Here is a 27,342-nt window from a genome sequence, read left to right as displayed (position 1 = left end):
TTTCTGGGGCCATAATTAAGAAAAGGAAGACCTTTGATGATGTAAAGAAAAAATTAAAACTTTTAAACATTCGATATTCTCTGAGGAACTCGGCCTTGCTTCAATTCAATTATGGGGGATCTATCTACAACTTCAACTCTGTGGAAAAAGAAGAATTTTTGAACACGTTGAAATGACAGACTTTGGTGGAGGAGGAAGGAGGAAAAGATGCGTGCAGAAAATGGCATAATATAATACTTTTTATCTTCCCTCTCTTTGTTCTTTTCCCTTTTGGGGTCTTAGGCCTTATAGGCTTGGTATTGCATTGGTGTAAAATCCGGTATGTTTTACATTAAATTTATTTGGTGGTTATTAGTTATTCTATTGTTCAGTTTTGCTGGGTGAAGGGTGGTTACTCCTTTGGTGTAAAGATGTGTGGGGTTGAGATGCGGAGGGGAAGGGATGGGCATTTACTGCTAACTTTTAGGAGTTTAAATAACATGTTTTTTTCCCATTACTGGGGCTTTGGGTGTGGCCTTAACTGGAAGATGCTAGGATGGTTATGAGGTTGGGAGTGAATGCTCCCGATGGACAAGAGGGAAGATCTCTGGAGATTTGTGTTTTTGTGTTTGTTTGTTTAAGTTAGGAGTAGAGGTTAGTTTTTTAGTTTTAGTAATTTTGTTAGTGTTTGTAGGAATCGTCTTTAGATTTGATAAAGTCTGTTTTGTCTCCAATCTTCGCACATTGAATGGGATTCTTCCTCTCCAGGTACCACTGGCTGCAGTGTGCAGTCATGGCTAGCAATCTGTTCAGGTGGTGCACCTGGAATATAAAGGGGAGCCACTACACCATTAAGGAAAAAGGTGCTCTAAAACGTTAGGAAGGAAAGGGTTGACATCGTGCTTTGCAAGAGACACATTTGACTGATGGGGAACATCTGAAGTTACAGCAGGGGGAATATGAGAGGGTATTCTTCTCCTCCTTTAACTCCAAAAGCAGAGGAGTGGCAATACTGGTAAGAATGAACCTCCCATTTGAGATGACAGATCAAAGCAAGGATGCATATGGATGGTTCGTCATTCTCAAGGCCTGATACATGGAGAAGAGTATGGGATCCTGAAAGTTTACTGTCCCCTGGTGCATCCTCTCAAAGTTTTAGTTGATGCAGTCTCTAAATTAATGGTTCTTGGGGTGCGCCATATGATTATAGGAGACTTTAATTGTCTCATGGACCCTGGGGTAGACAGGATGCCAACAGGGCTGTCGGGTACATCTCAGCAGTCCAGACAGTGAGTGGACTTGTGTGAGGAGTTGGAACTAGTGGATGTGTGGAGGTGCCTCCACCCGAATGTGGGAAACTTTACCTTTTACTCCAACCTGCACAAGTGCCACACAAGAATTAATATGTTCTTTGTTCCATCGGTTTGTTTGGACTTGGTGTCGGCCTGCAGGATTGGGAGCATAACTATTTCGGACCATGCGGCGTATATTTAGATGTTAAGACTAAAGGTAGTGGAGTAGGCACGCAGCACTAGTGTATGGCTCAGTTTCTGTTGAAGGCTGACAACTTTGTACAGTATATCAAAAGGGAGTTCAGGGCTTTTTAGGACATCAATTGGGGTACAGCCAGTAATCCATCAATGCTCTGGGAGACCACCAAAGCATTCTTAAGGGATAAGATTATTTCATACTCGACAACGAAAAGGAGACAGAGAAGAGAGCAGCAGTGGATGCTTGAGGCCTAGCTGAAAGCAGCCGAATTTGCATATCATACCAGATCATCTGTGGTCAAATTGCAATGGGTTATGGCTTTCCCTGCTGCTCTGGACTCAGTGCTCACACAAGTGGCGAAGAGAGGGGGTCTCCTTTGCAAAGCAAAGGCTGTTTGAATATGGGGATAAGCCAGGTAGATACCTGGCTAAGAAGGAAAGTGTTCCACAGTCCCTTGTGTCTATCAAGGAAAGAACTGGCAATGTCACCCGTGAACTAAGGAAGATCAATGCCAGATTCCGGGAGTTCTATGCAGAGTTATACCGGTCGGAGGGCTGTGGGGATGGAGAAGTAAGAATGGAATCCTTTTTTGAAAACTTGGCCCTCCCTAGTATAGATGCTGATCAGACCTCCCTTTTAAATGAAGCTATGACAGTACAGGAGGTGCAGGAGGCGATAAGGCATCTCCGAAGTGGTAAGGCACCCGGTCAAGACAGATGCCGGAATGAATTTTATCAGGAGTTCATGCACTTGTTAGCTGAACCACTGCTGGAGATGTATAGTCATTCGTTTACGAAGGGCTCTTGCCCGAAACGTCGATTCTCCTGCTCCTTGGATGCTGCCTGACCTGCTGCGCTTTTCCAGCAACATATTTTCAGCTCTGATCTCCAGCATCTGCAGTCCTCACTTTCTCCTAATCATTCGTATAGCCAAGAGTGCCCTCCAACCTGTCTTAGGGAGACTAATATGAGATCTGCAGTTGAGCACTGAGATTCTGATTATCATAAATACGGTGAAAGCATGGAGGATAATGTAGCAGAATAACGGCAATTTGCTTAAGACTTCACCGTTCAGTTAGTGGGAGCGCCAGAATTTAGACTGGGATCAATGGACTCCGGCTTCAGAGCATGGGAGGGTAAAGGAATCTCCTGTCTGGGAGATTTATTTGAGGGAGAAGTCTTGATATCTTTTAGCCAATTAGGTCAGAAATACGGAATCCCTAATAGGGACCTTTTCCGATATTTCCAAGTTAGGGATTACATTCAGAAGAAGACCACGCTCTTGGCCCAGCCCTGCAAGTTGGATATAGAACAAAGAGTGCTCTGATGTGGGGGCGCTCTCTCAGTTAGTACCATACATCACCTGCAGAGAGGGAATGCCTTTGGGGATATGGAGAAACTCCATGAGATTTGGAGTTAGGAGTTAGGGGAAGAAATCTCATCAGACACATGGGAGGATATATGGGGGAATGTAAAGAAAATTTCAATGTGCAACAAGGCACAATATGCAAGTGAAGATCCTCCACGAGGCCTACGTGGTGCCAGAGAGGTTAGCAAAGCTTAAGAAAGGATCTTCCCTGAAATGTCCCAAATGTAAAAACAGTATTGGCATCCTTACACATTGCTTTTGGTCCATGTTTCAAGATCCACGGATATTGGGGGGCCATGGTGAATGAGCTGGAGAGGATCCTGGGAATGGAAATTAGGGAGGATTTGGTTTTCCTCCTTTTGGTGGACTGCAGTTTAATTTAATGTTATTTTATTTGAGTTTATGCTAACTTGGGTTAAGTAAATAGAAGCCGACTGTATCTTGAAGAATAGTTTATTGTCAACGTACTGTAACATAATATAATAACATGATATTATTTCTACTTTTCTGTACTTTTATAACTTTCTTTGGTTTTTTTGTAAGAGTGGAAAATCTTTTCAATAAATATTTCCATTAAAAAAAGGACACTAGGGGCAATTTTTTTTTTTTACACAGAGTGGTTCATGCGTGGAATGAACTGCCAGAGGAAGTGGTGAATGCAGGTTCAGTTTCAACATTTAAAAGACGTTTGAATAAGTATATGAATAAGAAAGGTTTGGAGGAATATGGGCCATTTGCAGGCAGGTGGGACTTGTTTAATATGGGAATATGGTCAGCGTGGACTATTTGGAGCAAAGGATCTGTTTCCATGCTGCAAAATGCTATGACTCGAAGATACAAGAACAGGTTGTTTTTTTTTAGATTAGATTAGATTACTTACAGTGTGGAAACAGGCCCTTCGGCCCAACAAGTCCACACCGACCCGCCGAAGCGTAACCCACCCAGACCCATTCTCCTACATTTACCCCTTCACCCAACACTACGGGCAATTTAGCATGGCCAATTCACCTAACCCCTGCACATTTTTGGATTGTGGGAGGAAACCGGAGCACCCGGAGGAAACACACGCAGACACGGGGAGAATGTGCAAACTCCACACAGAGAGTCGCCTGAGGCGGGAATTGAACCCGGGTCTCTGGCGCTGTGAAGCAGCAGTGCTAACCACTGTGCTACAGTGCCGCCCGATGGTTGTGATGATAGATTTGTAAGAAGGTGGTGAGAGAATGTTTTATGGGTGACGAGTGTTAGTGGGGTAGATTTAGAACATTAGAAACAGGAATTAGGGAAGCAAAGTGAAGATAAATCTTTCCACAAGAATTAGGAGTGAGAATTTCAGGGAATTATTGACAAAGACAGTGCTTCAATAAATGGCATATTTACACCTAAAAAGTTCTTAAATGCCTTCAGTAATTTATGAAATGGGTTTTCTTCACTTAGAGAAACCTTCAAACCATTTTGAAGATCCAATAATGTGACCCACTGACAGGTCCTGTGTGACCTGCTAAGCTGTTGTTCCAAGTACAAGATCTTCACATTTACTTATAAGTAGTTCCTCCTCCAATTAAAGGTCACTTCTCTCCTGCCTGTGTTGCCAAAAGGCTCAACTAATTAAAAGGAAATGAGTGGAAAAAGCCTGTGATTGAGGAGCAGCACAATATGAATGGTTTCACTCAGCCCAAGGCACAGTTGCATGAAGTCAGCCTCCTTCTCGCTTCCCTTCTAGGCTTCCTCTCTTGCCCACCCTACCTTGCAGCTTCCATCACCCTTCCCTGCCCTAGCAATCTCCTCTCTCCTACACTTGTTGCACTGCCTTTGGCCCCTTGTGTCCTCCACTGACTCCTCATCTCCCACCCAATCCCCCAAGTCTCCCCTCATCCTCTTATAGCCTCCTCCATAACCCCCTGCCCTCCTCTTTCCCCAAAACCCAGCAAAGCCTGCCTTGACAGAAAGAGGGCTCTCCCCTCTCTCTCTCTCTACTGTCACTGCCCTTTCAAACTGTGATATTACACAATGGGTAAGTTAAGCCCTACATTATTATGTACAAGTTGGGCCAATTTTGTAGAAATTTGTGATAGCAAATATATTCAGTGGCCTCATTTGGGAAGCCTAGGAAGAATTTTGCTTAATTCATTTATTGCATGAAATTTGAATTAATTGGAAATATGCTAATTTGTGTAAATATAAAATCCCAATGAACAGCCAGTGTAAAACATTCATATTCATTAAATTCACAGTCAAAGTACGAAGTAGATATATTACCATCAAGTCGCAGGAAGTTTATTCGAGTAGCAAGCTATTCAAATGCTCATCTCAGTTAGGATGCCTGGGGAATCACTACATTTGGCTTAATTAAATCCTAATTATTGAGCCAAGTATTAGGCAGGGTTTCCACTCCTCATCATCTAGCTTCCTATCTGGCCACTCAAGTTGGAAGTTCAAGTGATATCGTAAACAGGCTCTACTATGATCATTGCAAATTCTCTCACCTAATAGCATGCCTACAGTCACTATCGTGGAATGCAGATCTACATACAAGGTGATTAATAGCTCTGAAACACCAACAAGGATTCAATCCCTTCAGGATGGGTAATTGAATGAGACAACAACACATATTCAGTTCACTTTGTAGCTAATTAATGTAGTCAGTTGCAGAATTCTTTTTATTAAAATGCATATTGGTGTCATGTTTAACAGTAATGATTCACTATACTAATTCACTCCCAATCAGTACATCTCCGAAATCAAAAAGACAAAGGTCTAAAGTGAAAGACAGAAAATGCTCAGCAGCTCTGGCAGGAAATGTGAAGGGAGAAACATTTAAGGTTGACATCATTTGGAATTGGAAAATGTCAGAGATGTAGGTTTAAACAAATTGCAAAGGCAGGGAAAGGAGAGAGAGAGAGAGAGAGAGAACACGCATGCTTGTGACTGGGTGGAGGCAGAACAAATGAAAGAACAAAAGATATGATTATGCAAGGCAGAGAGAAATAGGTCAAATTTCCCAATTCCATGCAATGTCCTCATTTGTTTAAGGATTGCAGATCATGATGTATGTTTAATATCATTCTAGGGAAATGTGATGAGGCAAGCCCCAAGGACCACCTCAGTTGGGATAGCACATGAATCCACATTGCTGGCATTATTCTGCATCGATTGAGCCATCCAGCTAAATGAGCTAACTGACACTTGGGATGCATCTAGAAGGGATGTAATTACACAGAAAAAAAAGACACAAGCAGAAAAAAAAGTGGTGCCACAGATTATGATGTGAGACTGTTGAATATAAGCAAGTCTGGAAGGTGATAAATCGCCTGTTGAGAAATGAAATGCTGCTCCTTAAAGTGACTGATGACTCAGTGTGTAGAGGTGGAGTAAAGGGGAGAATTAAAAAGGATAGGCAAATGGAAGCTCAGAATTTATATTTCTTGACCAATGGAGATACCTTTTCTTTTCATCTTTCTTTTTCACCTCACTTCTGTAAATGAGACGAGATGTTAATCAGTACACAAGGCACAAGTATCTGAAAGAAGAAATAGAAGTAAATTTCTTTTTTGCTTTAAAGCAATGCTTGGGGCCTTGGTCAGTGAACAGATGGGAGGTAAACTGGCAGATAGTTTGCATTTGTATAGAGTAAAGGTGCCATGGAAAGGAGGGAGGGTGCCATCATAACTGAGTGAAACAGGGTAATGCACAGGAAATAGCCCCTTTGGAATGCTCAGTGGAAGATGCACTGCATGGAAGATTAGGCAGGGGAAGGGAATGAAAGCAAAAGTGCATGATATAGCATGGACACAGCAGAGGATGTTCTCAATCAGGATACAAGCGAAGAAAATGGAATAGTTACAGGAAGTGCTGTGTGAAAAAGTACAGTCAGGGTAGCAGTGTGATACAGTGTACTTATGGTGAATATTGGTCAATATGGAGACAGAGAAATCAAAGAAAGGAAGAGAGAACCAAAGATGGGGAATGGAAAGGTGTGAGAACTTGGAAACAAAGTTAATGAAATTTTCAAGTTCAGGTTGAAGCAGGAAACTGTACCAGAAAAAGTGGTGAGAGAGAGTATCAGAGTAACACTAAAGCACAAGAATTTTCCATCTATCCCATGGAAAGACAGGCATAGCTCGGGACCATATGCATTTGATAATAATAACTTTTATCTGGAGGAATAAAATGGTATCAAAAGAGAAGTTGCTTAATGTGAGAACAAATTTAACTAAATGGAGGAAAACAGTGGTGATTGAAAACTAGTTAGATGTCCATTCAAGCAAATTGTGAAGAACCTACTGACTGCTCTGCAACGGAATGGTGGTATTAATTGATTTGTCATCCACGGTGAAAAGGAAACAGGTTGGGTCCAGAAACTGTTAAAGTGATATGTGGAATTACTAGAGTTTGGAATGTAGGTGGAAAGCTTTTCAACATGGCAAACAAAACTTTAAGTCAAATCAGAGAAAATAAATCATCTCTGGGGCATGAACAGGTTGAAATGATTGGTCTCCTAAGGTAGTTCTATTTATGTATCTTGGGAAAGAGATACAAGTGAGAGGTTTGCAGTGGGGAACAATGAGGTGGGAGGCTGTAAGGAGAAGATCTTGTGAGGAGATGGGACCATATTGGAAAATGATAGCTTGATGCTTTGTCAGGAGGCCCCGGTCGAGGAGCAGATGTCAGAATTAGCACACAGCTTCCACTGGGTTCTTTCATTAAATACAACGTCATCTTTTTCAGCAGGTTTGATGGCAACAATTGCATTTGATTTTTGTCTGCTGTATTCTCTGCTACTGACTGCCCCCCATGCCCAAACATTCTCCTGATTGTCCTGGACTAGCTTTTCCTCCTTGCATCCAGCTTAGTATATTCTCCATTGATTTCCAACTTTTTGCAGTTCAGTCAGATACAATTACGCAGGTATCAAAACTAATCATGAACACAGTTTATTTAATCATTTTCTTTAAATTAATAGTTTACTCCCTAAAACCCTTTTACCATTATTGTGCTGTGGCCCTTCTCTTCATCATATTCCAAGTGGGGTCGGAACAGAATCTGACACAGCCTCAGCAATATATTTCTGTTGTATGCCTGCCCTCTTGAAATGAATGCTAACATTGCATTTGCCTGTTGTATTCTAGCCTTCTTAAGCAAATGCTAATGTTGCATTTGCCTTCCTAACTGCTAACTGGATCGGCATATTAACCTTGAGACCCTGAACTAGGACTCCCAAGTGCCTTTGTGCTTCAGGTTTCCAAAGACCTTCCCCATATAGAAAACAGTCTGTGCCTCTTTTCTTCCTACTCAAGTGCATAACCTCACAGTTTCCTATATTCCATCTGCCACTTAATTGCCCACTCTCCTAGTCTGTCCAAATTTTTCTGCAGCCTCTCTGCTTCCTCAACACTAGCTGTTCCTCCACCTATTTTTGCGTTATCTGCAAACTGAGCAACAATGCCTTCACTTCCTTTGTCCAGATTCTTATGTGTAACATGAATAATTTTGGTCCCAAAATGGACCTTTGCAGAACTCCACTGATTACTGGTTGCCCTCCTCAAAAAGACCCCTTTATCCTGAATCTTTGCCTTCTGCTGGTCAGCCACTCCTCTATCCATGCCAGTATCTTGCCCCTACCACCATTGGGTTCTTACCTTATTCAGCAGCCTCCTGCATGGCACCTTCTCAAAGATCTTTTGGAAATCCAAACAGATCATGTCCTCTGGCTCTCCTTTGCCTAGGAGGAGAAAGTGAGGTCTGCAGATGCCGGAGATCAGAGCTGAAAATGTGTTGCTGGAAAAGCGCAGCAGGTCAGGCAGCATCCAGGGAACAGGAGAATCCTTTGCCTAACCTTGCTCGTTACTTCCTCAAAGAATTGTAACAGATTTGACAGGCATGACCTCCCCTTGTGCAGACTCAGCCCTATTTTACCTTGCACTTCCAAGTCTAAAATCTTACCAACAAATGCGGTTAGGCTAATCAGCCTACAGTTTCCTATCTTCTGCCTTCCTCTCTTCTTAAACAGAGGTGTTACTAAGTTTGGGTGAAGATTTGTAGCTCGGGTGCTCGTTGTTGTGGTTCTGTTCGCCAAGCTGGAAATTTTTGTTGCAAACATTTCGTCCCCTGTCTAGGTGACATCCTCAGTGCTTGGGAGCCTCCTGTGAAGCGCTTCTGTGGTGTTTCCTCCGGCATTTATAGTGGCCTGTCCCTGCCGCTTCCGGTTGTCAGTTTCAGCTGTCCGCTGTAGAGGCCGGTATATTGGGTCCAGGTCGATGTATTTGTTGATGGAGTTTGTGGATGGGTGCCATGCTTCTAGAAATTCCCTGGCTGTTCTTTGTTTGGCTTGCCCTATAATGGTAGTGTTGTCCCAGTCGAATTCATGTTGCTTGTTGTCTGCGTGTGTGGCTACTAAGGATAGCTGGTCGTGGCGTTTCGTGGCTAGTTGATGTTCATGGATGCGGATCATTAGCTGTCTTCCTGTTTGTCCTATATAGTGTTTTATGCAGTCCTTGCGACAGTTTTATGCGACTGCACTTTCAAGGAGCTATGAACCTGCACTCCAAGATCTCTTTGTTCAGCAACACTCCCTAAGACCTTACCATTAAGTGTATACGTCCTGCTAAGATTTGCTTTCCCAAAATGCAACACCTCGCATTTTTCTGAATTAAACTCCATTTGCTACTTCTCAGCCCATTGGCCCATCTGGTCAAGATCCTGTTGTAATCTGAGGTAACCTTCTACGGTGTCCTCTACACCTCCAATTTTGTTGTCATCTGCAAACTTACTAACTGTACCTCTTATGCTCGCATCCAAATCATTTATACAAATGACAAAACAGAGGATTTAGCACTGATCCTTGTAGCACTCCACTGGTCACAGGCCTCCAGTCTGAAAAACAACCCTCCACCATCACCCTCTGTCTTCTACCTTTGAGCCAGTTCTGTATCCAAATGGCTAGTTCTCCCTGTATTCCGTGTGATCTAACCATGCTAATCAGTCTCCCATGGGGAACCTTGTCGAACGCCTTACTGAAGTCCATATAGATCACATCAACCGCTCTGCCCTCATCAATCCTCTTTGTTACTTCTTCAAAACCACTCAATCAAGTTTGTGAGATTTGATTTCCCATACATAAAGCCACGTTGACTATCCCTAATCAGTCCTTGCCTTTCCAAATACATGTACATCCTGTCCCTCAGGATTCCCTCCAACAACTTGCCCGCTACTGACGTCAGGGTCACCGGTCTGTAGTTCCCTGACTTGTCCTTACCACTCTTCTTAAGCAGTGGCACTATGTTAGCCAACCTCCTGTATTCCAGCACCTCACCGCCGTGGCCTTGTCTTTCAGAAGTCTAGGATAGTCCTTCTGGTCCAGCTTATGAATGCACCTTCAGACCTTTCAGTTACCCCAGCAACTTCTCCTTAGTGATGGCCACTACACTCATCTCCAACGCCTAACTCTCGCAAGTTCTAGTATGCTGGCGTGTTCCACTCTGAAAACTGATGCAGAATATTTATTAATTTCCTCCACCATTTCTTTGGTCCCTGTTACTACTTCTCCAGGCTCATTTTCCAGTGGTCCGGTGTCCACTCTTGCCTCTCTCCCATTTTTGAGATTGCTAAAAAAAAACTCTTGCAATCTTGTTTTATATTATCAGTTAGCTCACTCTCAGATTTCATCTTCTCCCCCCCTTACTGCTTTTTTTTTTAGTTATCCCCTGCTAGTTTTTCAAGGCTTCTCAAATCTCTGGCTTCCCACTAATTTTCACCACATTATGGCATTGTTTTAACTGACACAAAAAAACTAGAAAACAATAACATCTCAAGTTTATGGGCAAAATAAATTAGCCATGCACCAAAAGCTCCAGATGTTCAAGTTGATATTTCATAATCTTTAAAGCCAGAAAACACAAAGCTACAAGTTCTGTATGAAGCCACCTTACAATTGGCCTATTAGTATGAGTGTGGGTTATAAGCATCCAATGGCGAAAGAATAGCACTGTTACTGTTGAAAGAGTATGTAGAAATCACTACTGTATGCAATCTATTTAAACTATTCATTTTAGCTAGTTGACAGAATGCTCCTTCTGTTGCTATAAGTCTCAATTTCCGACAGAATGTGGTCATCATTTTGTCTCACTGCAATTAACTTGCTATTTATTTTGAAATATTTGTTACAACATACTGGTATAGCCATGGAATTATTTGAATGCAAGAAAAGTGCAGTGCAAAACAACCTAGGCTGTCAATCTGAATTCCCAATTTGGGGTGATTTCCTTTGCTCTGCTCTCAAAATTCCATGCAGTATTATTTTACATCAAATCAGGATTGAGCAACTGGGCAGATGCTAAATGAAGCATTCAGAGAGCCATAGGTGAACAGTCCTGAGCAGTGTCTTTGGCTGCACATGGTTCATCTGTTTCAAAGTAAATATGGGAGATGATGGTTTAATAGTAATGTCACATCACTAAAAATCCAGAGTCACACCCTCAGGTCATTGGTTCACATCCCACTTTGGCAAATGTTGGAATTTACATTCAATCAAAATCTGGAATTAAAAAAAGCTACTCTTAGCAATGGATGACTATGACAGCTGTTATTAATTATTGAAAAACCTAACAGATCTAACTTGGTCTGACCTATGTGTGACGCCAGATGCACAACTAGAAACAAGACCAGGCTCAGAGGACACTACTTCTCCACCAGGATGCAAAGTGTATTCCGAGTGAGGAATTTCAATGTCCATCACCAACAGTGGATCAGCAGCAGGACTATCAATAGAGCTAGTCAGGTCCTAAAGGACATAACAGCTAGACTGAGTCTATGGCAGATGGTGAAGGAACCAAGAGGGAAAAATATACTTGACCTGTCATCTCTGCCAATCTGCTGGCATAAGAGTAACAGTAAAAGTGACCACTGCGCAGTCCTTATGGAGATGAAGTCTCACCTTCACAGTGAGAATATGCTCCATTGTGTTGGGTGGCACAATCACTGTGCTAAATGGGACAGATGTTGAACAGGTCTAGGTTGGCAATCCTTGTGGGCCATCAACAACAGCAGAATTTTAACTCCAGCTCAATCTGCAATCACAGGGCTTGGCATATCGCCACACTATACCATTACCATTAAGACAAGGAATCTATCCTGGTTCAATGGAGCATGCAGGCGGGCATGTCAGGAGCAGTACCAGGCATCTTTAAAACTGAGCTGTCAACCTGGTGAAGGTACCAAACAGCGCATGCAGCAAGTGACAGACAGAGGTAAGCAAGCCCACAACTAAACAGATCAGATTTAAGCCCTGCAGTCCTGCCACATACAGTCACGAATGTTAGTGAGCAATTAAGCAACTCATTGTGGAAGAGGCAGCTCCACAAATAACGCCAACCTCAATGATGGAAGAACCCAACACAATAGTGCAAAAGATAAGGCTGAAGTATTTGCAGCAATCTTCAGTAGATGATCAGCCTCAGCCTCTTCCAATGTACACCAACATCAAAGAAATCAGTCTACAGCCAGTTTGATTCACTCTAGAAACAGCTTTCAAGAAACAGTTTAAGGTAATAGATACGGCAAAGGCTATGGGCATTGATAACATTACACAGTTTTAAGAATCCCTGCAGTGTGGAAGCAGGCCATTCGACCCATTAAGTTCACACCAACGCTCTGAAGAGCATCCCAGCCAGAATCACCCCCCGGCCCTATCTGTGTAAACCTGCATTTGCCGTGGCTAATCCACCTAGCCTGCACACTAAGGGCAATTTAGCATGGCCAACTCAGCTCACCTGCAGATCTTTCAACTGTGGGAGGAAACTGGACCACCCAGAGGAAACTCACAGAGACATGGGCAGAATGTGTAAACTTCACAGACAGTTACTGGAGATGTAAATGAACCAGAATCCCTGACACTGTAAGGCAGCAGTGCTAACCACTGAGCCATGTTACCCGAGTACAGAAGACTTGTGCTACTAGCCAAGCTCTTCCAGCAGAGTTACAAAATGGCATCTGTCAATTTTGAAAGTTTCTGAGGCATGTCCTGTAAATAAAAAGGACAAAAATCGAACCCAGTCAACTACTGCCACATCAGTCTACTTTCGATCATCAGTAAATTGATAGAAGGTGTCATCAGATGTGCTATCAAGCAGCACTGCTCAGCAATAACCTGCTCACAGATGTCCAGTTTGGGCTCCGCCCGAGTAACTCAGCTGTTGACCTCACTACATGGACAAAAGTGCTGAATTCCAGAGTAACAGCCTTTGACTTCAAGGCTGCATTCGACCAAGTTTGGATCTAGGAGCCCAAGTAAAACTGGAATCAATGTATCAGGGGAAAACTCTCTGCTGGTTAGAGTTGTAACTGGCACATAGGAAGATTGCTGTGCTCATTAGAGGTCAATCATCTCAGCTGCAAGACATCTCTGCAGGAGTTCTTCAGGATAGTGGCCTAAGACCAGCCATTTTCAGCAGCTTTATCAATGACCTTCTCTCAATCATAAAAATCACTGCTGAAGATTGCACAATGTTCAGCACCATTCATGCCTCCTCTAACACCGAAGAGTCTGTGTTCAAATGCAACAGGATCTGGACAATATCCAGGCTTGGGCCGACAAGTAGCAAGTAATATTTGCACCACACGAATGCCAGACTGTGATCATCACCAATAAGAAACAATCTAACCACCACCTTTTGACATTCAATGGTGTTACCAGCCCTATTATCAACACTTTGCTTCTGTAATCTCGATCATCAGTAGAGAGGGGGGGATCTTAGTGGGAAATAAATGACGAGAACTTTAAAATCAAGGCAAGCATTATTTGACCAGGAACAAGTGCAGGGCAGTGAGCGGAGCAACGTTTAGTGAACTGGATTTAGTGTAGGCTCAGAGACAGATAGCAGAGTGTCAGATGACTTCAAGTCTACAAGAGTTGAATGTGAGAGAACAGCCAAGAGTGTGTCTAAAAGTCATGTTTAGAGGCAACCAAGGCATAAAGAAGCAGTTCAGCAACAGATGAGCAGCAATAGGAATGAAGTTGGACGGTGTTACACAAGTTGAGATACATGGTCTTCGTGATGGCACAGGTATATTGTTGAAGCTTATACTGGGTCCAAACCTGGCAACAAAGTTGTAAACAGTTTAGTTTAGACTCATTGCTAGAGTGAAGGAATCATTTCAGGTCTTTAAAGAACAGATTTTAGTGTAGAGAGTGAACAAAGAATCCAGTACTAGGTACCATATAAGCAGCCTGAAGATTTAGCAGTAGCTGAGGAAGTGAGGTTCAGGTAGAGTTGCCAGTAAAAAAAAAATCCAAGCAAGCACAATAAATATGAACAAACAGGATGGAATAATCTCACTGCAAGAATACTGCGCAAGCACATTTTGCGCTTGCCGACTGAAAGTGTGTTTTGAGGTGTCAGCATAACTTTGGAACTAGGGCCTCTGAATGACATCACTGAAGGGCAGCATGTACCTTACAAACAAAGAGGGGTTAAGGGGAATTCACAGGTAATAGTGTGGGAGCTAAGACAAGCCACTAGAATGGATACTCCAGCTATAAACAAACAAACCAAAAACAAAAGACGGATATGAATGGAACCCGGGAGTGCAGTCCAATCCAGCAGATAACAATGAAGACGGCATTGAAGGAAGACATATTATTAGGTGCGTCAAGACTGCAGATATATTAAGCAGGATGATCTAATAGAATACTTTAAAAGGGTAAGCAGGACAATATATAGGATAACCAAAATTACTGGTTTCAAAACTGAGTGAGGAAAAAGGTGTGCTAATACAAACTGCTGTAAGATATTTTTTAATCGACCAATTCTGAAAATGATATGACATACTTCTAGAACAGGTGGGACTTGATCTTGGGCCTCCCGGTTCAGAGACAGGTACCTTACTACTGCACTGCTACAATTCACATCAACTTAAAATAAAATACCTGGCAGACATAAAATATATGTTTAGCAAAACCATACAATTAGCTTGAAGTGGCGAGAGAAGTTCTACTTACCACTTAAGTCAGCAATATGATTGTACGATAAATTCAATCTCGTTAAATTGATAAGTTCTTTAAGACCTAAAGAGAGAACAGTATTTTTCAAATGTTATTGTTAACAGCTTTTATATAGAAACACATCATGATAAACATATCCACATAAATTGCAAATTCATGTGCAATACTCTTGCATACAGGCAATTTTATAAATTGGAAATTCCAGTTACAAAATAATTGTTTAATTTTACTGTTCTGAAACCAGAAGCTAAATACCATCGGAGCAACACAGTTACAGTCATGATTGGTGGTGAAATATAGACCGTCAATTTTCATGTCCATCGTCTGGTTTTAATACCCGAGAACATCATGGACTAACATGGTTCTAAAACGAAATATGACAAGGTGGCTGCTGTGATCACCTCACTACTGATTGATACACATTGAGGAAGCCAATTTGAAATAAATGAAAGACTGTTTCCTGACACTCCCAAAAATTCACATCACTTTTGCCTGTAAAAAAAGATGACAGCATCCAAGTAAGCACAATAAATATGAACAAACAGGATGGAATAATCTCACTGCAAGAATACTGCACAAGCACATTTTGTGCTTGCCAACAGAAAGTGTGTTTTGAGGTGTCAGCAGGCATTCTTCAAATTGTCTGAACTGACATTGCCATTTTTTCTGAAGACATGGAAATTAGTCAACTGAGTCAAGTATCATGAAACTCCTTGCATGAGAAGTTGCACATATTGAACACGAAAAGGTTGCCTATAAATGTCAAGCTTGGAAAGACAATGGAGTCAGACTTGGGAATACACAAATCAACAATGTTTCCATTACTTCTTGTTAAAGAAGCAGAGTGAAAAAAAAGAAAATGAGCTTGTGAAGGATTGGAAGATATTCTCTCTATCACCTCAAGATCTTGAAAGCCAGCACCATTGATAAAAAAAATTGGATAAACATTCATTCATCTGGAGTTCAAGAATCCCACAAATTTCATTACTACTAAGGAAAGACTTTGGCTAAACAGCCATGGTCTCAGGTTTAACTACAAGAACTTAAGCACTCAAAAGGTCTTTTTAAGCTGCATATATTTTGTTTCATTACTGTTTAAATGTTACATTTGGGTGCGTGTTTGATGTCACATTTTGTGTTATTTTTCCTCAGGGCCAGCAAGGAATAAAATTAATCTTCCACTCAAGAAAACATTGTAAGTGGCTCCTTAATTTTGTCTATTACTATGTTTTAATTGGTGTAATATATTTTTGTGCAAAAAAACTTAAAGGTATTTGTTACAACTGACCAAGAGGGAGTTGATTCCCAAGAAGATGAATCTCCTCTTTGCAACAAGATACTTATACATCCATAACACATAATTGCACATTAGTAGAGTGAATAAAAATGGTAAATTTGGAATCAAAGAGACTTTTTTTTATACAATACTCAGAGTTTTCCAGTGCAAATGGCTACTTGACATACCGCGCCAAGCAATGGCTGTCTGAAAACATTATCTAGTGGGAAAAATCTAACACTATTTAAAATATCATAAGCCTTTCTAACCTGGGAACCTTGTCAGGTTCATAAACAACTGCCTCAGGTCTAACAAGAAGTCAGTTTCTCAAGTATCTATTCCTAATGCAACCCTTCAATTCCTGCAATATTTTAGTTAAATCCTGTTCCACCTTTCCTCTTTTTAAATGTTCATTTTAAATTAAGGTGCCCAAAACTGTCATGGTAACATTACAGTTAATGGTAACATAAACAAGGCCTGAAGTAAAGAAAGCAAAGCAGAATCAGCACATCTCAACAATATGATAACTGCAAGTGTCATTCACAAACCTTCTACTTTGGTTATAAAATTACAGGTTAGATTTAGTGTACGCAAGGCCACCAAACAGTCCAGTCCTTCAATACGAGTAATCTGATTGGAGGAGAGATCAAGGTGTTGCAGCTGCCGCAATTGGCCAAGACCTTCAATTCTGGTGATTTGATTACAATGAAGATTGAGTGTGCGAATCGTTAGGCTTAAAGGTACCTCTAGCAAGCTAGGAAAAATAAAAAGAAAATTCATTTGCATAAATTCTGGATTTCTTTGTTTTATAATAAATATTGGAAACACCGAACAATACAAGGAATCAGAGAAAATAAGTTAGCATGTTAAATTCACACCAGTCATCAGAATTTATTTCAAAAATCGTATTAATTTGTTAGTATATTGAAAATCAGAATTTTAGGTAAACTTAATTTGTAAAGTGAGGATATATGATCTTTGACAGGGATATATTATTACTTCTTGAATATATATAGATATATATTTGACAAGAAAATTAAATGAAATGAGCAGTCTTTTTGTAATGGGTCGGTCTTCACAACAGATTATATAAAGCATAAAAAACACAAAATGTTGCAAATAAAAAGATTTGTACTTTTGAAAAGATTATTTCCTAATTTAAACACCCTGCCCCTCACCACCTTTAAAAGGGGCACACAGCAGTTTTACCAAAGGTCCAAGTATTCCTCATTTTCCCATGTACCTCACTGTATATTTGGCTGTTAAGCATCTTTGATTATTTTTCAGTTTAGAAAAATCTCAAACACAGAACTGGAAAAAAAAATCCTGTTCATGCTGCGAAATCAAATCTTTAGACATTAGTCCTCTCAATTAAATATTTTGAAACAAGTAAAGAAACACAATTAGATTGTAAAATTAACACTGAAGTTCACAAAATATCTTCTGTTTTATTTGGAAAATTTGTAGCAATTTTGAAAGTAATTTTTTGGGTGATTATTGATTTTTAGAAAAAAAATTAAATCAGCAAGTGGTCTTATCTTTGCACTCAAATGTTTATTTTAAATCTAAAAGCAAGATATATATTGCTACAAGCTACAAGTTCTATTTATATAGAATTTTTTGAGACGGTAACAAAGATACTAGACAAAGGAGAACCAGTGAATGTGATCTACATGGATTTCTAAAGGCCTTTGACAAGGTGCCACACAGGAGACTGCTGAATAAAATGACAGCCCATGGTGTTAGGGGCAAGGTACTGGCATGCATAGAAATTTAGCTGACTGACAGAACAGGGATAAAGGGCTTTTTTTCCAGGATGGCTTTGACAAAGGATCAGTTAGACTCGAAACGTCAGCTCTTTTCTCTCCTTACAGATGCTGCCAGACCTGCTGAGATTTTCCAGCATTTTCTCTTTTGGTTTCAGATTCCAGCATCCGCTGTAATTTGCTTTTATTAAGAGAGTACATGACAAGGATGACAAGGAGAAAAAACACAAGACATTGAGCAAGTAATGGAATCGCTAGAGTATGTAGACTAAGAACGGAAGGGAACTGGGAAAATAGAGACAATTGAAATCTCAGCCTAAGGATCTTTCTTTAGTACCACTTCAAAAAAATTTACTTTGACCTGGAGTCATCAGGACAACTTTTAAGAAATACCAAGTAAAGGGAAGTCATTTTCATAAATCTGGTCTTCAGGGCAAGCAAAATGAACGATTACAATGCTTTAAGATTTATGCAGTTAAATTGTCAGGAGTTGAATTCAAGAAAGAAAGCTTCTGGAAATAAATTAATATCACAAAGGCTGGCAGAATAGATATTGCAACATTAAAGATTCTGGGCTGAAAAATAATAAGAGACAGGTGAGTTTGGGCAGGGGTGTGTGTGAAAAGAAAATGGATAACAACAATGAAGGGAAATAAAGCAGATGAGTTATAGGAGGTTGACTCAATTGTAGAAAAAACAACATTCTGAGGAATGTGTACAAGAGGCAGAAATAAATATGATGGCAGAAGAAACTCAGCAGGTCTGGCAGCATCTCTAGAGAGAAGCAGAGTCAACATTTCAAATCTGAAAAGACTCTTATTTGGAACCAAGAACGTTTAAGAGAAAACGCAATTTATGTAAAAAAGGGAAAAAGATTTGGGGCTGTACAACTAGGTAATAGGGGTAAAATATTTTTACAAATGAAAGATACATTTAACATGACAATGTGGCATTGACACAGTATACAGTTACGGAGTATAAATTCAAAATTGTACACTTTACTTCAAAAGTGAAATGGAATTAAGAGGTCAGATGTCCTTTCTTTTCCTATCTATGTACAAGAAATTAAACAGGGCCTCAATCTAATCAATAAAACTGGAGACATGAAAATGCCAAATTTCAAGACATACCTTTGATATGTCAATAAAATCCAATAGACCATTCCTGTGATTGTTTAACTTTTGGAGAAGGGGAGCTCAAACTGTTTTAACAACACCATTTTCAAGGGTCATTTTCTACCTCTACCTTCATCTCGGATGGCACACTGGCATGTTTGGACTTGATCAAAATTTAACTGATCTACTATGAGTCTAACATCATTACCGTACATACTCGTGTATAGGTTGACCTCGTGTATAAGTTGAGCCCATATTTTTGGCCAAAAAATCTTATATTTTCCATACATCTTGTATACAAGTCGGCTCTACTATATCACATTACAAACCTATTACAAAGGAAACTGCATGTTCCCATTAACTTATTTTGCTGAAATTTCATAGATTTTTCAGATCTGCTTAATAAAGAAAATAAGTCAATGATCCTATTAACCTACTTAAACGAAATTGCATTCATTCATTCATACATACCAATAACTCTACCCATTGCTCTTTGTTTACTATCGGGATATCATATCTCTATTCATTCATTCGTAACTTTACTTACCGCACTTGGTTTACGACAGCAGGTTTGATTGATTGATTCATTCATTCATTCAGACCGGTACTAAGTCTATCAGTACTTTTGCACTTCATTCCCTATACATCCAAAACTTAATATCGTTAAAAAGTTCATCATTTTAGTTGTGCCATTATATCTGAATAAAAGTGAGATATATTAGCTACATACCAGCATATCTTTAATTTTTTGACATTTCATTATACTGCTTTGTTCAGTTCCAGAACAATATATGAGGATAACATTCAATCCACTCAATTAGAGGATTTTACAGGATACATTGTTGCTCTTTTAAAATCCAATTTTCTATTAATTAGTGTTGGTGTAATTATTGTAAGTAAATTTACAATTAGTGCTCTCTTTAGAATAGTACTGGTGTGCAGTTTAAGTTTCATTTCTTTAATTCAAGCACAGATTGTTGAGTGAACCGCTGCATAACAGGGCCTTCCCAATTCCCGTATAGCTACCCTCCTCCTCTCTTCTTCCCCCACCCACACACACTCAGCATTAGGCTATAAACCTCCAACGCCTTCCATCAGCACAGCCCTGCGCAAGCGCAAAGTGGAGGGACAGTGCCAGTCACCTATTACCAATGACATCACTGCCCACCAATCAGAATGCCTGTTTGCTTGATGGGCAAGTGGCACGCCTGTGGGCAAAGATCCTGCCCACCCGACTGTTGCAGAGAGATTGGAACTCCATGTACTGTGTCAGAGAATGTCACAAATTGAGGAAAGTTTGTGTTCCTGTCTCAGATCCAGCAGAAAGATGTTCAGTAGAAGATTAGGATTCAGTAACTATTTGTGATTATTCTTTACCTGGAATTAGTTGTATGATAAAATCGACTTCTGCTAATAATATGATATTTTGAAATACAGCATGAATTTCAGCCCCTCGAAAACAATTCCTCCAATATAAGTTGGCCCCCTAATTTAAGCTTAAAACAAACCATCTTCAAAATCTGATCTATACACAAGTATATGCGGTATTAGAGTTGTCTTTTCTAGCTCACAGTTCTCATCTACGTACACAATTAATTATCTTAAGCATCTTAAAAAGCAGTTTATTGATCTTACAGTATTCCTGTTAGTCTTTACTTTTTATACCTTTGACAGTTTGAAGTATCTCACTCTTACACAAATCATGCCTCATCTTCAAAATCTTCTTCTTTTCCCAGCAAGACTTCAGAGATCCCCAGTGTGCTCCTTCTTGAAATATGTGTTTTGTCCTTGCTAAAATTAATATCTGAGAAAAAAACTGGTGCTTCAAAACTGGTATTTATGTCAACCATGCCTGTGTATACTTCTACCTTTCACTATTGTCCAATATTTCCAAACTGACAGACTGATTGCTTTCTAAAATTAGACTTGTCAAATTTGTGCTACATTTTCTTGAATCTAACTTGTGTGCTCTTTAAGGAGAAAGTGAGGTCTGCAGATGCTGGAGATCAAAGTTGAAACTTTATTGCTGGAACAGCACAGCAGGTCAGGCAGCATCCAGGGAACAGGAGATTCGACGTTTCGGGCACAGGCCCTTCTTCAGGAATGAGCAGAGAGTGTTCAGCAGGAGAAGATAAAAGGTAGGGAGGAGGGACTTGGAGGAGGGGAGTTGGAAATGTGATAGGTGGAAAGAGGTCAAGGTGAGGGTGATAGGTCGGAGTAAGGTGGAGGCGGAGAGGTCAAGAAGAAGACTGCAGGTCAGGAAGGCGGTGCCGGGCTGGAGGGATCCAGCTGAGACAAGGTGGGGGGAGGGGGGATGAAGAAACTGGTGAAGTCCAAGTTCATCCCCTGCGGTTGGAGGGTTCCCAGTCGGAAGATAAGACGCTCCTCCTCCGACCGTCGGGTTGTTGTGGTTTGGCGGTGGATGAGTCCAATGACCTGCATATCCTCGGTGGAGTGGGAGGGGGAGTTGAAATGCTGTGCCACAGGTTGGTTGGGTTGGTTCGTCCGGGTGGCCCAGAGGTGCTCTCTGAATCGCTCCGCAAGTAGGCGGCCTGTCTCCCCAATATAGAGGAGGCCACACCGGCTGCAGCGGATGCAGTAGATGATGTGGGTGGAGGTGCAGGTGAATCTGTGGCGGATATGGAAGTTTCCCTTGGGGCCTTGGAGAGAAGTGAGGGGGGAGGTGTGGGCGCAAGTGTTGCACCTCCTGCGGTTGCAAGGGAAGGTGCCGGGAGTGGTGGTTGGGTCGGTGGGGGGTGTGGATCTGACAAGGGAGTCGCGGAGGGAGTGGTCTACTTTGCTATTATTACAACAACAACAACAGCAACAGCAACAACAACAACTATCTCTGTCATCTCATCTTCTGGCTAAAAACCAGAAGAGATGAAGTGTAGAAGTTTCCTGCTATCCACTACAAAATAGAACACAAATAACTCTTGTTACAGAGAGGAGAGAGAGAGATAATGGGAATCTTACTGGTGTTTCCAATCTCTGGTCAACCAAAGACAGATGTGCTATAACTGATTAGAACAGACAAATGACAGATGTTCTCACTGGTTTCAAAAAGAATATTTGCAGCTACACTCATTGACTCATACAGACACAGATGTATCCTCAGGAAACTTTGCCATTACTATAGGTGGCATGCAGTTTGGTCTACAATTTTAAGAGCTCTCCATTAAACTAATTTCTCAAGATAAATTATTGAAACATTGGACACCTGTGATTCCATTTTGGTCCACAGAATAGAGTTTAAGAAAACTAATTTCTTGTGGTTTGTTAGCTGTCGTGTTCCATTCCCCACCCCATTCACCCACTGTACTCTTTGCTACCTTCCCCTACCCTCCTCTCTGACCAACACCTCTGTCCCCACCCCCATTCATCTATTGTACTCTTTGCCACCTTTTCACCATCTCCCTCCCGGCCCCCCATTTATCTCTCCACCCTGGAGGCTTCCTGCCTCTATTCCTGATGAATGGCTTTTGCCCGAAACATCGATTTTCCTGCTCCTCGGATGCTGCCTGACCTGCTGTGCTTTTCCAGCACAACTCTGATCTATATTCTGGTTTCCAGCATCTGCAGTCCTCACTTTTGCCTCCCTCAAATAAATACTGACCCAAATTCTCTGCCTATTGATACTTTTAGGTAATATCTTGTTCTTTTTCTCGTCAGGAACTTTAATTTCTGCTATTCCAAAAATGTGCTTTATTAAATGTTCTTGTTTAGTTTTCATCATATGACAAGAATGTGTCTGTCCATTATGCTCACAAATGGCTTCTAATAACTATGCCATTTTCAAATTGTGAAATCTGAGTCCTACCCTTTTCATACCATTATGATTTGAATTTTTATTCACACCAGTTCTCTGGTATTCACCTACGGAGCTGAATACAAGTATAAAGGATGTTCAGAGGTTTGCACAGAGATTTGTCTCTACAATGCTGTAAAAGCAAGTTAATTAATTGTTTCTGTTTCTAGAGTTTTCCTCATTTTTAAAAGTATACATCCAGATAAAGGGTTCTAGTGGCACAGTGATAATGTCCCTGTCTCTGGACTGGAAGGTCCTAATTCGCACGATATGTCTGAACAAGTTGATTCAAAACTACTTGCATTCTGAATAAATAATTTCTATTTGCATTTTGAACTTTAAATTTAAAAATTTGAATCATCACTGAACACAATAATATCACCTGATTAAAAAAGAAGAAATTTACAGAGTGAACTTAATTTCGTAACTGTTTACTCATCTAGCTACTGGGTGTGTTACAGCTAGTAGAAAGGTACAGCACAGTGATAGTGTGCCTACCTCTGGGCCAGGAGGCCTGGGTTCAATGCTGTGTCCAGTGGTGACATTATATGTGTGAACAATTAGAAACATCTATAACAACTAGTACTCTTCATGTGAGATGTCAACTTTTTAAAACAACTCTGCTGCCTCATAACACATCAATTTCACTGTCTCAACCCATCTTTAAATTTATTTACTAGGAAACTGGCAGATGTATAGCATTGTTTTAAGAAATTTATCTTGAACAAAGGTAATTTTCATTGTTAAGACATCGAGTTAATTAGGTGTTCAACATCCTGAAAAGCAATTCATTCACATCACTGTGAATGAGCACCAGCTTGAAATACTTAATTAAGGTAAACGATTGCAATAAAATGGTAGAATTTTTAAAAGCTGCAATGATTAACTGTTGAAATAAAGCAATTGTAATAATAATTGCCTAATTGCTGTCAATTTACTATTAATTTTAAGAATGACACATTTATTAGTACATTAGACATAAAATGAGCAGACCGACTGTTTGCCAAACTTGAAAGGGCGAACTAAGAGCCGGGAAAATGAACAAACCTGACCTCAGACCATGCCCACTGCAACATGATGAATATCATTAACAGTTTCAATGTCAAACTAAAGAGTAAATCTTATATATACTTTTCTTTCAGCTAAACTAAAGGAACTCTATTTCCCATAAGAAATTAAAGTTAAAACTGTTCAAACACGAATTAAAAAGGCACAACTGGACTAAGGGCAAGGAACTAGAAAAATTAAACATCCAATTCCTCTTCCAACTCTAGGCATGATCAATTAACAAATCAGTAAAGTTTAATTACCCAAAACTTTCAAGAAGTGTCTCAAACTGGGAACAAAAATGTGTTGGCCTAGATATTCTGATGGTCAAATAGTCATTGCAGCAGCACAGGGCTGGAGTTGAGTGCCAGGACTCTACAGAATCCCAGACATAGCAAACTCTGTGGGATTTGCCTGGGAAATCAAACTTTCCAATGGTCAATTCGCTTATGCCTGAAAGAGTCCATTAAAGTTGAAGAATTTGGAGGGTTTTGCTTCAGTTAATCTAATAATTACATCCACAAAATGTTAGCGGATTAAAACCTAGCAACTCCTGGCTAACTATTTACTTGATATCCTGAAAGAATACAACACAAACACTGCTGTAAAAGACGGCGTGGTTGGCTTCCTCTGACTACTGGGCATTATGAGTACACTGTTCAATTTCAGTTGTATTCCGCATTTTGAAGAGGCCAAGATCAGAATTACTGGCTGGAAATACAGAGTTTAGTCCTAATGGAAAAAAATAGGAGCAGAGTGGTAATCTAACAGTGAGTACCACTCCTTAGAGTATTTGGGCCTTTATTCTTTACAAAAACAGTACATAGTGCCAAGTGGATTAAATCCAAAATCACTTCTAAAGAACCTTTCTAATGAAAAGATTATTTTTCTGTGGGCCAAACTTCCATACAACATTTGTCAAACGTTAGCTTAGATTAGCAAGACATGCTACTTTCAAATTAGAAGGTAATGGATTCGAACCTCAATTAGTCAGCTGGAACATTGGAAGCAAGCTGATGTTCTGGTAACGTAATTTATCAAAATGTTATTTTATGAATGCAAAGTTAGACAGGATCCATCCATTTAGCTTGATGTTTAAGATCTCATGTTTTATTCAAAATAGACGTGGAAAGTTCTCATTGAATCTATATCTGAAGTAAAAGATCTCAAGACTGATTATCAGGCTACTTATCTTAAAGTGAACAAAATGGCAGCCTTGGTTATAAAGTAGCAACTCAGAAAGCAGTTTTTGGCTGTGAAGTGTGTTGGATATTCTGAGGATATGAAAATAAAAATGCAAGCTCTTTGTTAGATTTAAACTATTCAACTAATTACACAAAAAAAGCCCTGCCATGCAGTTACTGTTTACATGCCTTCATAATTGGAAAATATTAAAAAGTAGAAGGATCCAAAGGCAAATTAACATTGATTGGTTGGAATGTAAATACTTCTATAGATTAGTCCTATACGGCAGGTGGAGTTTTCTTATAACCCACACAACAATGGATGAAAGGCTGGCACCTACAGCCAAATGGACACAAGACGTTTGTTGAATAATTCATGAAACTATCAAGAGTGGATTTTGAATCATACAGCTTCTGCTTCAGAAACTAAATTGGTATCATTAAGCAAATAATTGACTCATTACTTTGACCATGAAATAGCATCTAATATGTTGACTCATACGAGTTGCATTTTAGTCTCTTTCCTTAAAAATACCATTTACAAGAAGCAAAAACGGATAATCTGCCAATGCCACTTTTCAACTCTTCCTCAGAATGAACTGGTTGAATCTTCCTTGTCCCACAAAATAGTATTTAATTACAACCTTCAGTATGTGGAAAAGCTGACATTAGGAATTCAGCAAGTGAGAAAAGCACTGTGCGGTTTCATTGTGTGACAAAGTATATTTGCATATCAACATTCAGAGAGGTTCCATTTCAGCCAAGCCTTACAAAAGACAAGTTGAAACAATTTACCAAATAAAATGAGTAATTGGACAAATCCAGTTATAAACTTCCAAGTAACCATCTTAAGATGAGGCTTTGAATGAAGTTTGAAAGAAGACCTGTTTACTGTGTTAACTATCTTGGGATGCAATGGTAAAATTATAAAATAGCCTACTATAAACTTCAGTTCCTTTTAAAGTTTTTTTTTAAATGAAGAATAAGAGCTACAAAACATTTTTAACAATAGTACATAACCAACATCATTATCTTTCACCATCATATATTTTACTTGAGATTGTTGGGTAAATGCAATGGTTTTCTTGCTCAACTAGAGCAACGTTATATTCCAGTAAAAGTTAGATGCCTTCTAAACTTTATTGGATTTAAATTAATTTTTTTTCTAGTGAAATATTAATTTGATTACATATAGGTTAAGAATATTTGTCTCTTGTTGGATAGTCAAAGTTAGCGCAAATTATAAAAAAACTAAAAGATCCATGAAGAAGGATTATTCAAACATTAGAATATTTAATACAGTAGAAAATAATAATGTACCTGGTGATGGTCTTATCTATCAAACACAGCTCATGTGATGATTGATCATCATATGCCATTCCACTTCATTATATAGTACAACTGTCAGTTATTGAAAAGCTAAATAAGAGAAGGAAAAATAAATCAATTTACTTAAATGCTTGTGCACATTACTCAGTATAATTCTCCAACTGCAGCAGATAAACTACACAGTCTTTGAATGACATATACTTTACCTTCTTTTTTTCATTTATTTGGAATTACTGTTCTACTGTAATCATTCATCTTAAATTACAGAAATAAAGTCACAATAGTGTTCAGTTCATTGCTAAGCATGTAATTATTTAGCATATTTTAATATTATAAAAAATAAGCTCAACTCACTAATGAAGTCTACCAGACCCTTTGCAGCAGGAGAGTTTGGAAGGATCACCAAATGTATGGTACCAAAATATATTGTTCAAAACACAACCTTTGAGGAAATAATTGACTCATTACTTTGACCATGAAATAGCATCTAATATATTGCCTCATACGAGTTGCATTTTAGTCTTTTTCCTTAAAATTACCATTTACAAGAAGCAAAAACGGATAATCTGCCAATGCCACTTTTCAGCTTTTTTTGCTGCATCCTCCTATATCATTACTTTGCAATATCAGTAACTTGCTACTAATTACTTTAATTAACATACTAATACAACGAGATCCAATATTTTTTAAGAAATGCAAGTGCTTCTGTCCGACAATAGTTGCTTGCTTCAATTACAGCCTACCGCATTCCTGGAGACTCTTTTTGATTTTTTAAATAATAATGTTACAACAAAATACTTGCCAAAATGTCTCAAATTAGAAAAAAAACATTTAAAAGAAATTTAAATGAGTCATTTAATAGCAACACTAGTTTAAAAAAAAATCAAAACAAATTCCATTCATCAAGACACTTTAGCATGACGTACAATGGGCAAATTAACAAAACAAGAGAAATGGGTGATCAAAAAAAATGCAAAGAGA

At 39.6% G+C, this 27,342-nt stretch overlaps 1 protein-coding gene across 3 annotated transcripts in view; it reads right to left on the bottom strand.

Moving 5' to 3' along the window:
- lrrcc1 (leucine rich repeat and coiled-coil centrosomal protein 1) overlaps positions 1-27,342 on the bottom strand; it is a 200,518-nt gene that overhangs the window by 165,020 nt on the left and 8,156 nt on the right. For 2 of the 3 annotated variants that reach the window (XM_043688159.2, XM_087986500.1), the window contains exons 2-4: positions 26,353-26,451; positions 16,661-16,866; positions 14,834-14,899 (exon numbers count right to left, since the gene is read on the bottom strand). In XM_043688159.2, the coding sequence (XP_043544094.2) occupies positions 14,834-14,899; positions 16,661-16,866; positions 26,353-26,411 (331 nt within the window). In that variant the 5' untranslated portion in view covers positions 26,412-26,451. Of the gene's footprint in view, positions 1-14,833; positions 14,900-16,660; positions 16,867-26,352; positions 26,452-27,342 lie in introns of those variants that run through there. The other variant, XM_043688160.2, reaches the window with a different exon arrangement.

The sequence above is a fragment of the Chiloscyllium plagiosum genome, unplaced genomic scaffold (assembly GCF_037043375.1).
Source record: "Chiloscyllium plagiosum isolate Xiang-an unplaced genomic scaffold, Cpla_swu_hap1 HiC_scaffold_4, whole genome shotgun sequence".
Lineage (NCBI taxonomy): Eukaryota > Metazoa > Chordata > Chondrichthyes > Orectolobiformes > Hemiscylliidae > Chiloscyllium > Chiloscyllium plagiosum.
Note: the sequence above shows the minus strand (reverse complement) of the source record. Positions and strands in the feature narration are given on the sequence as shown.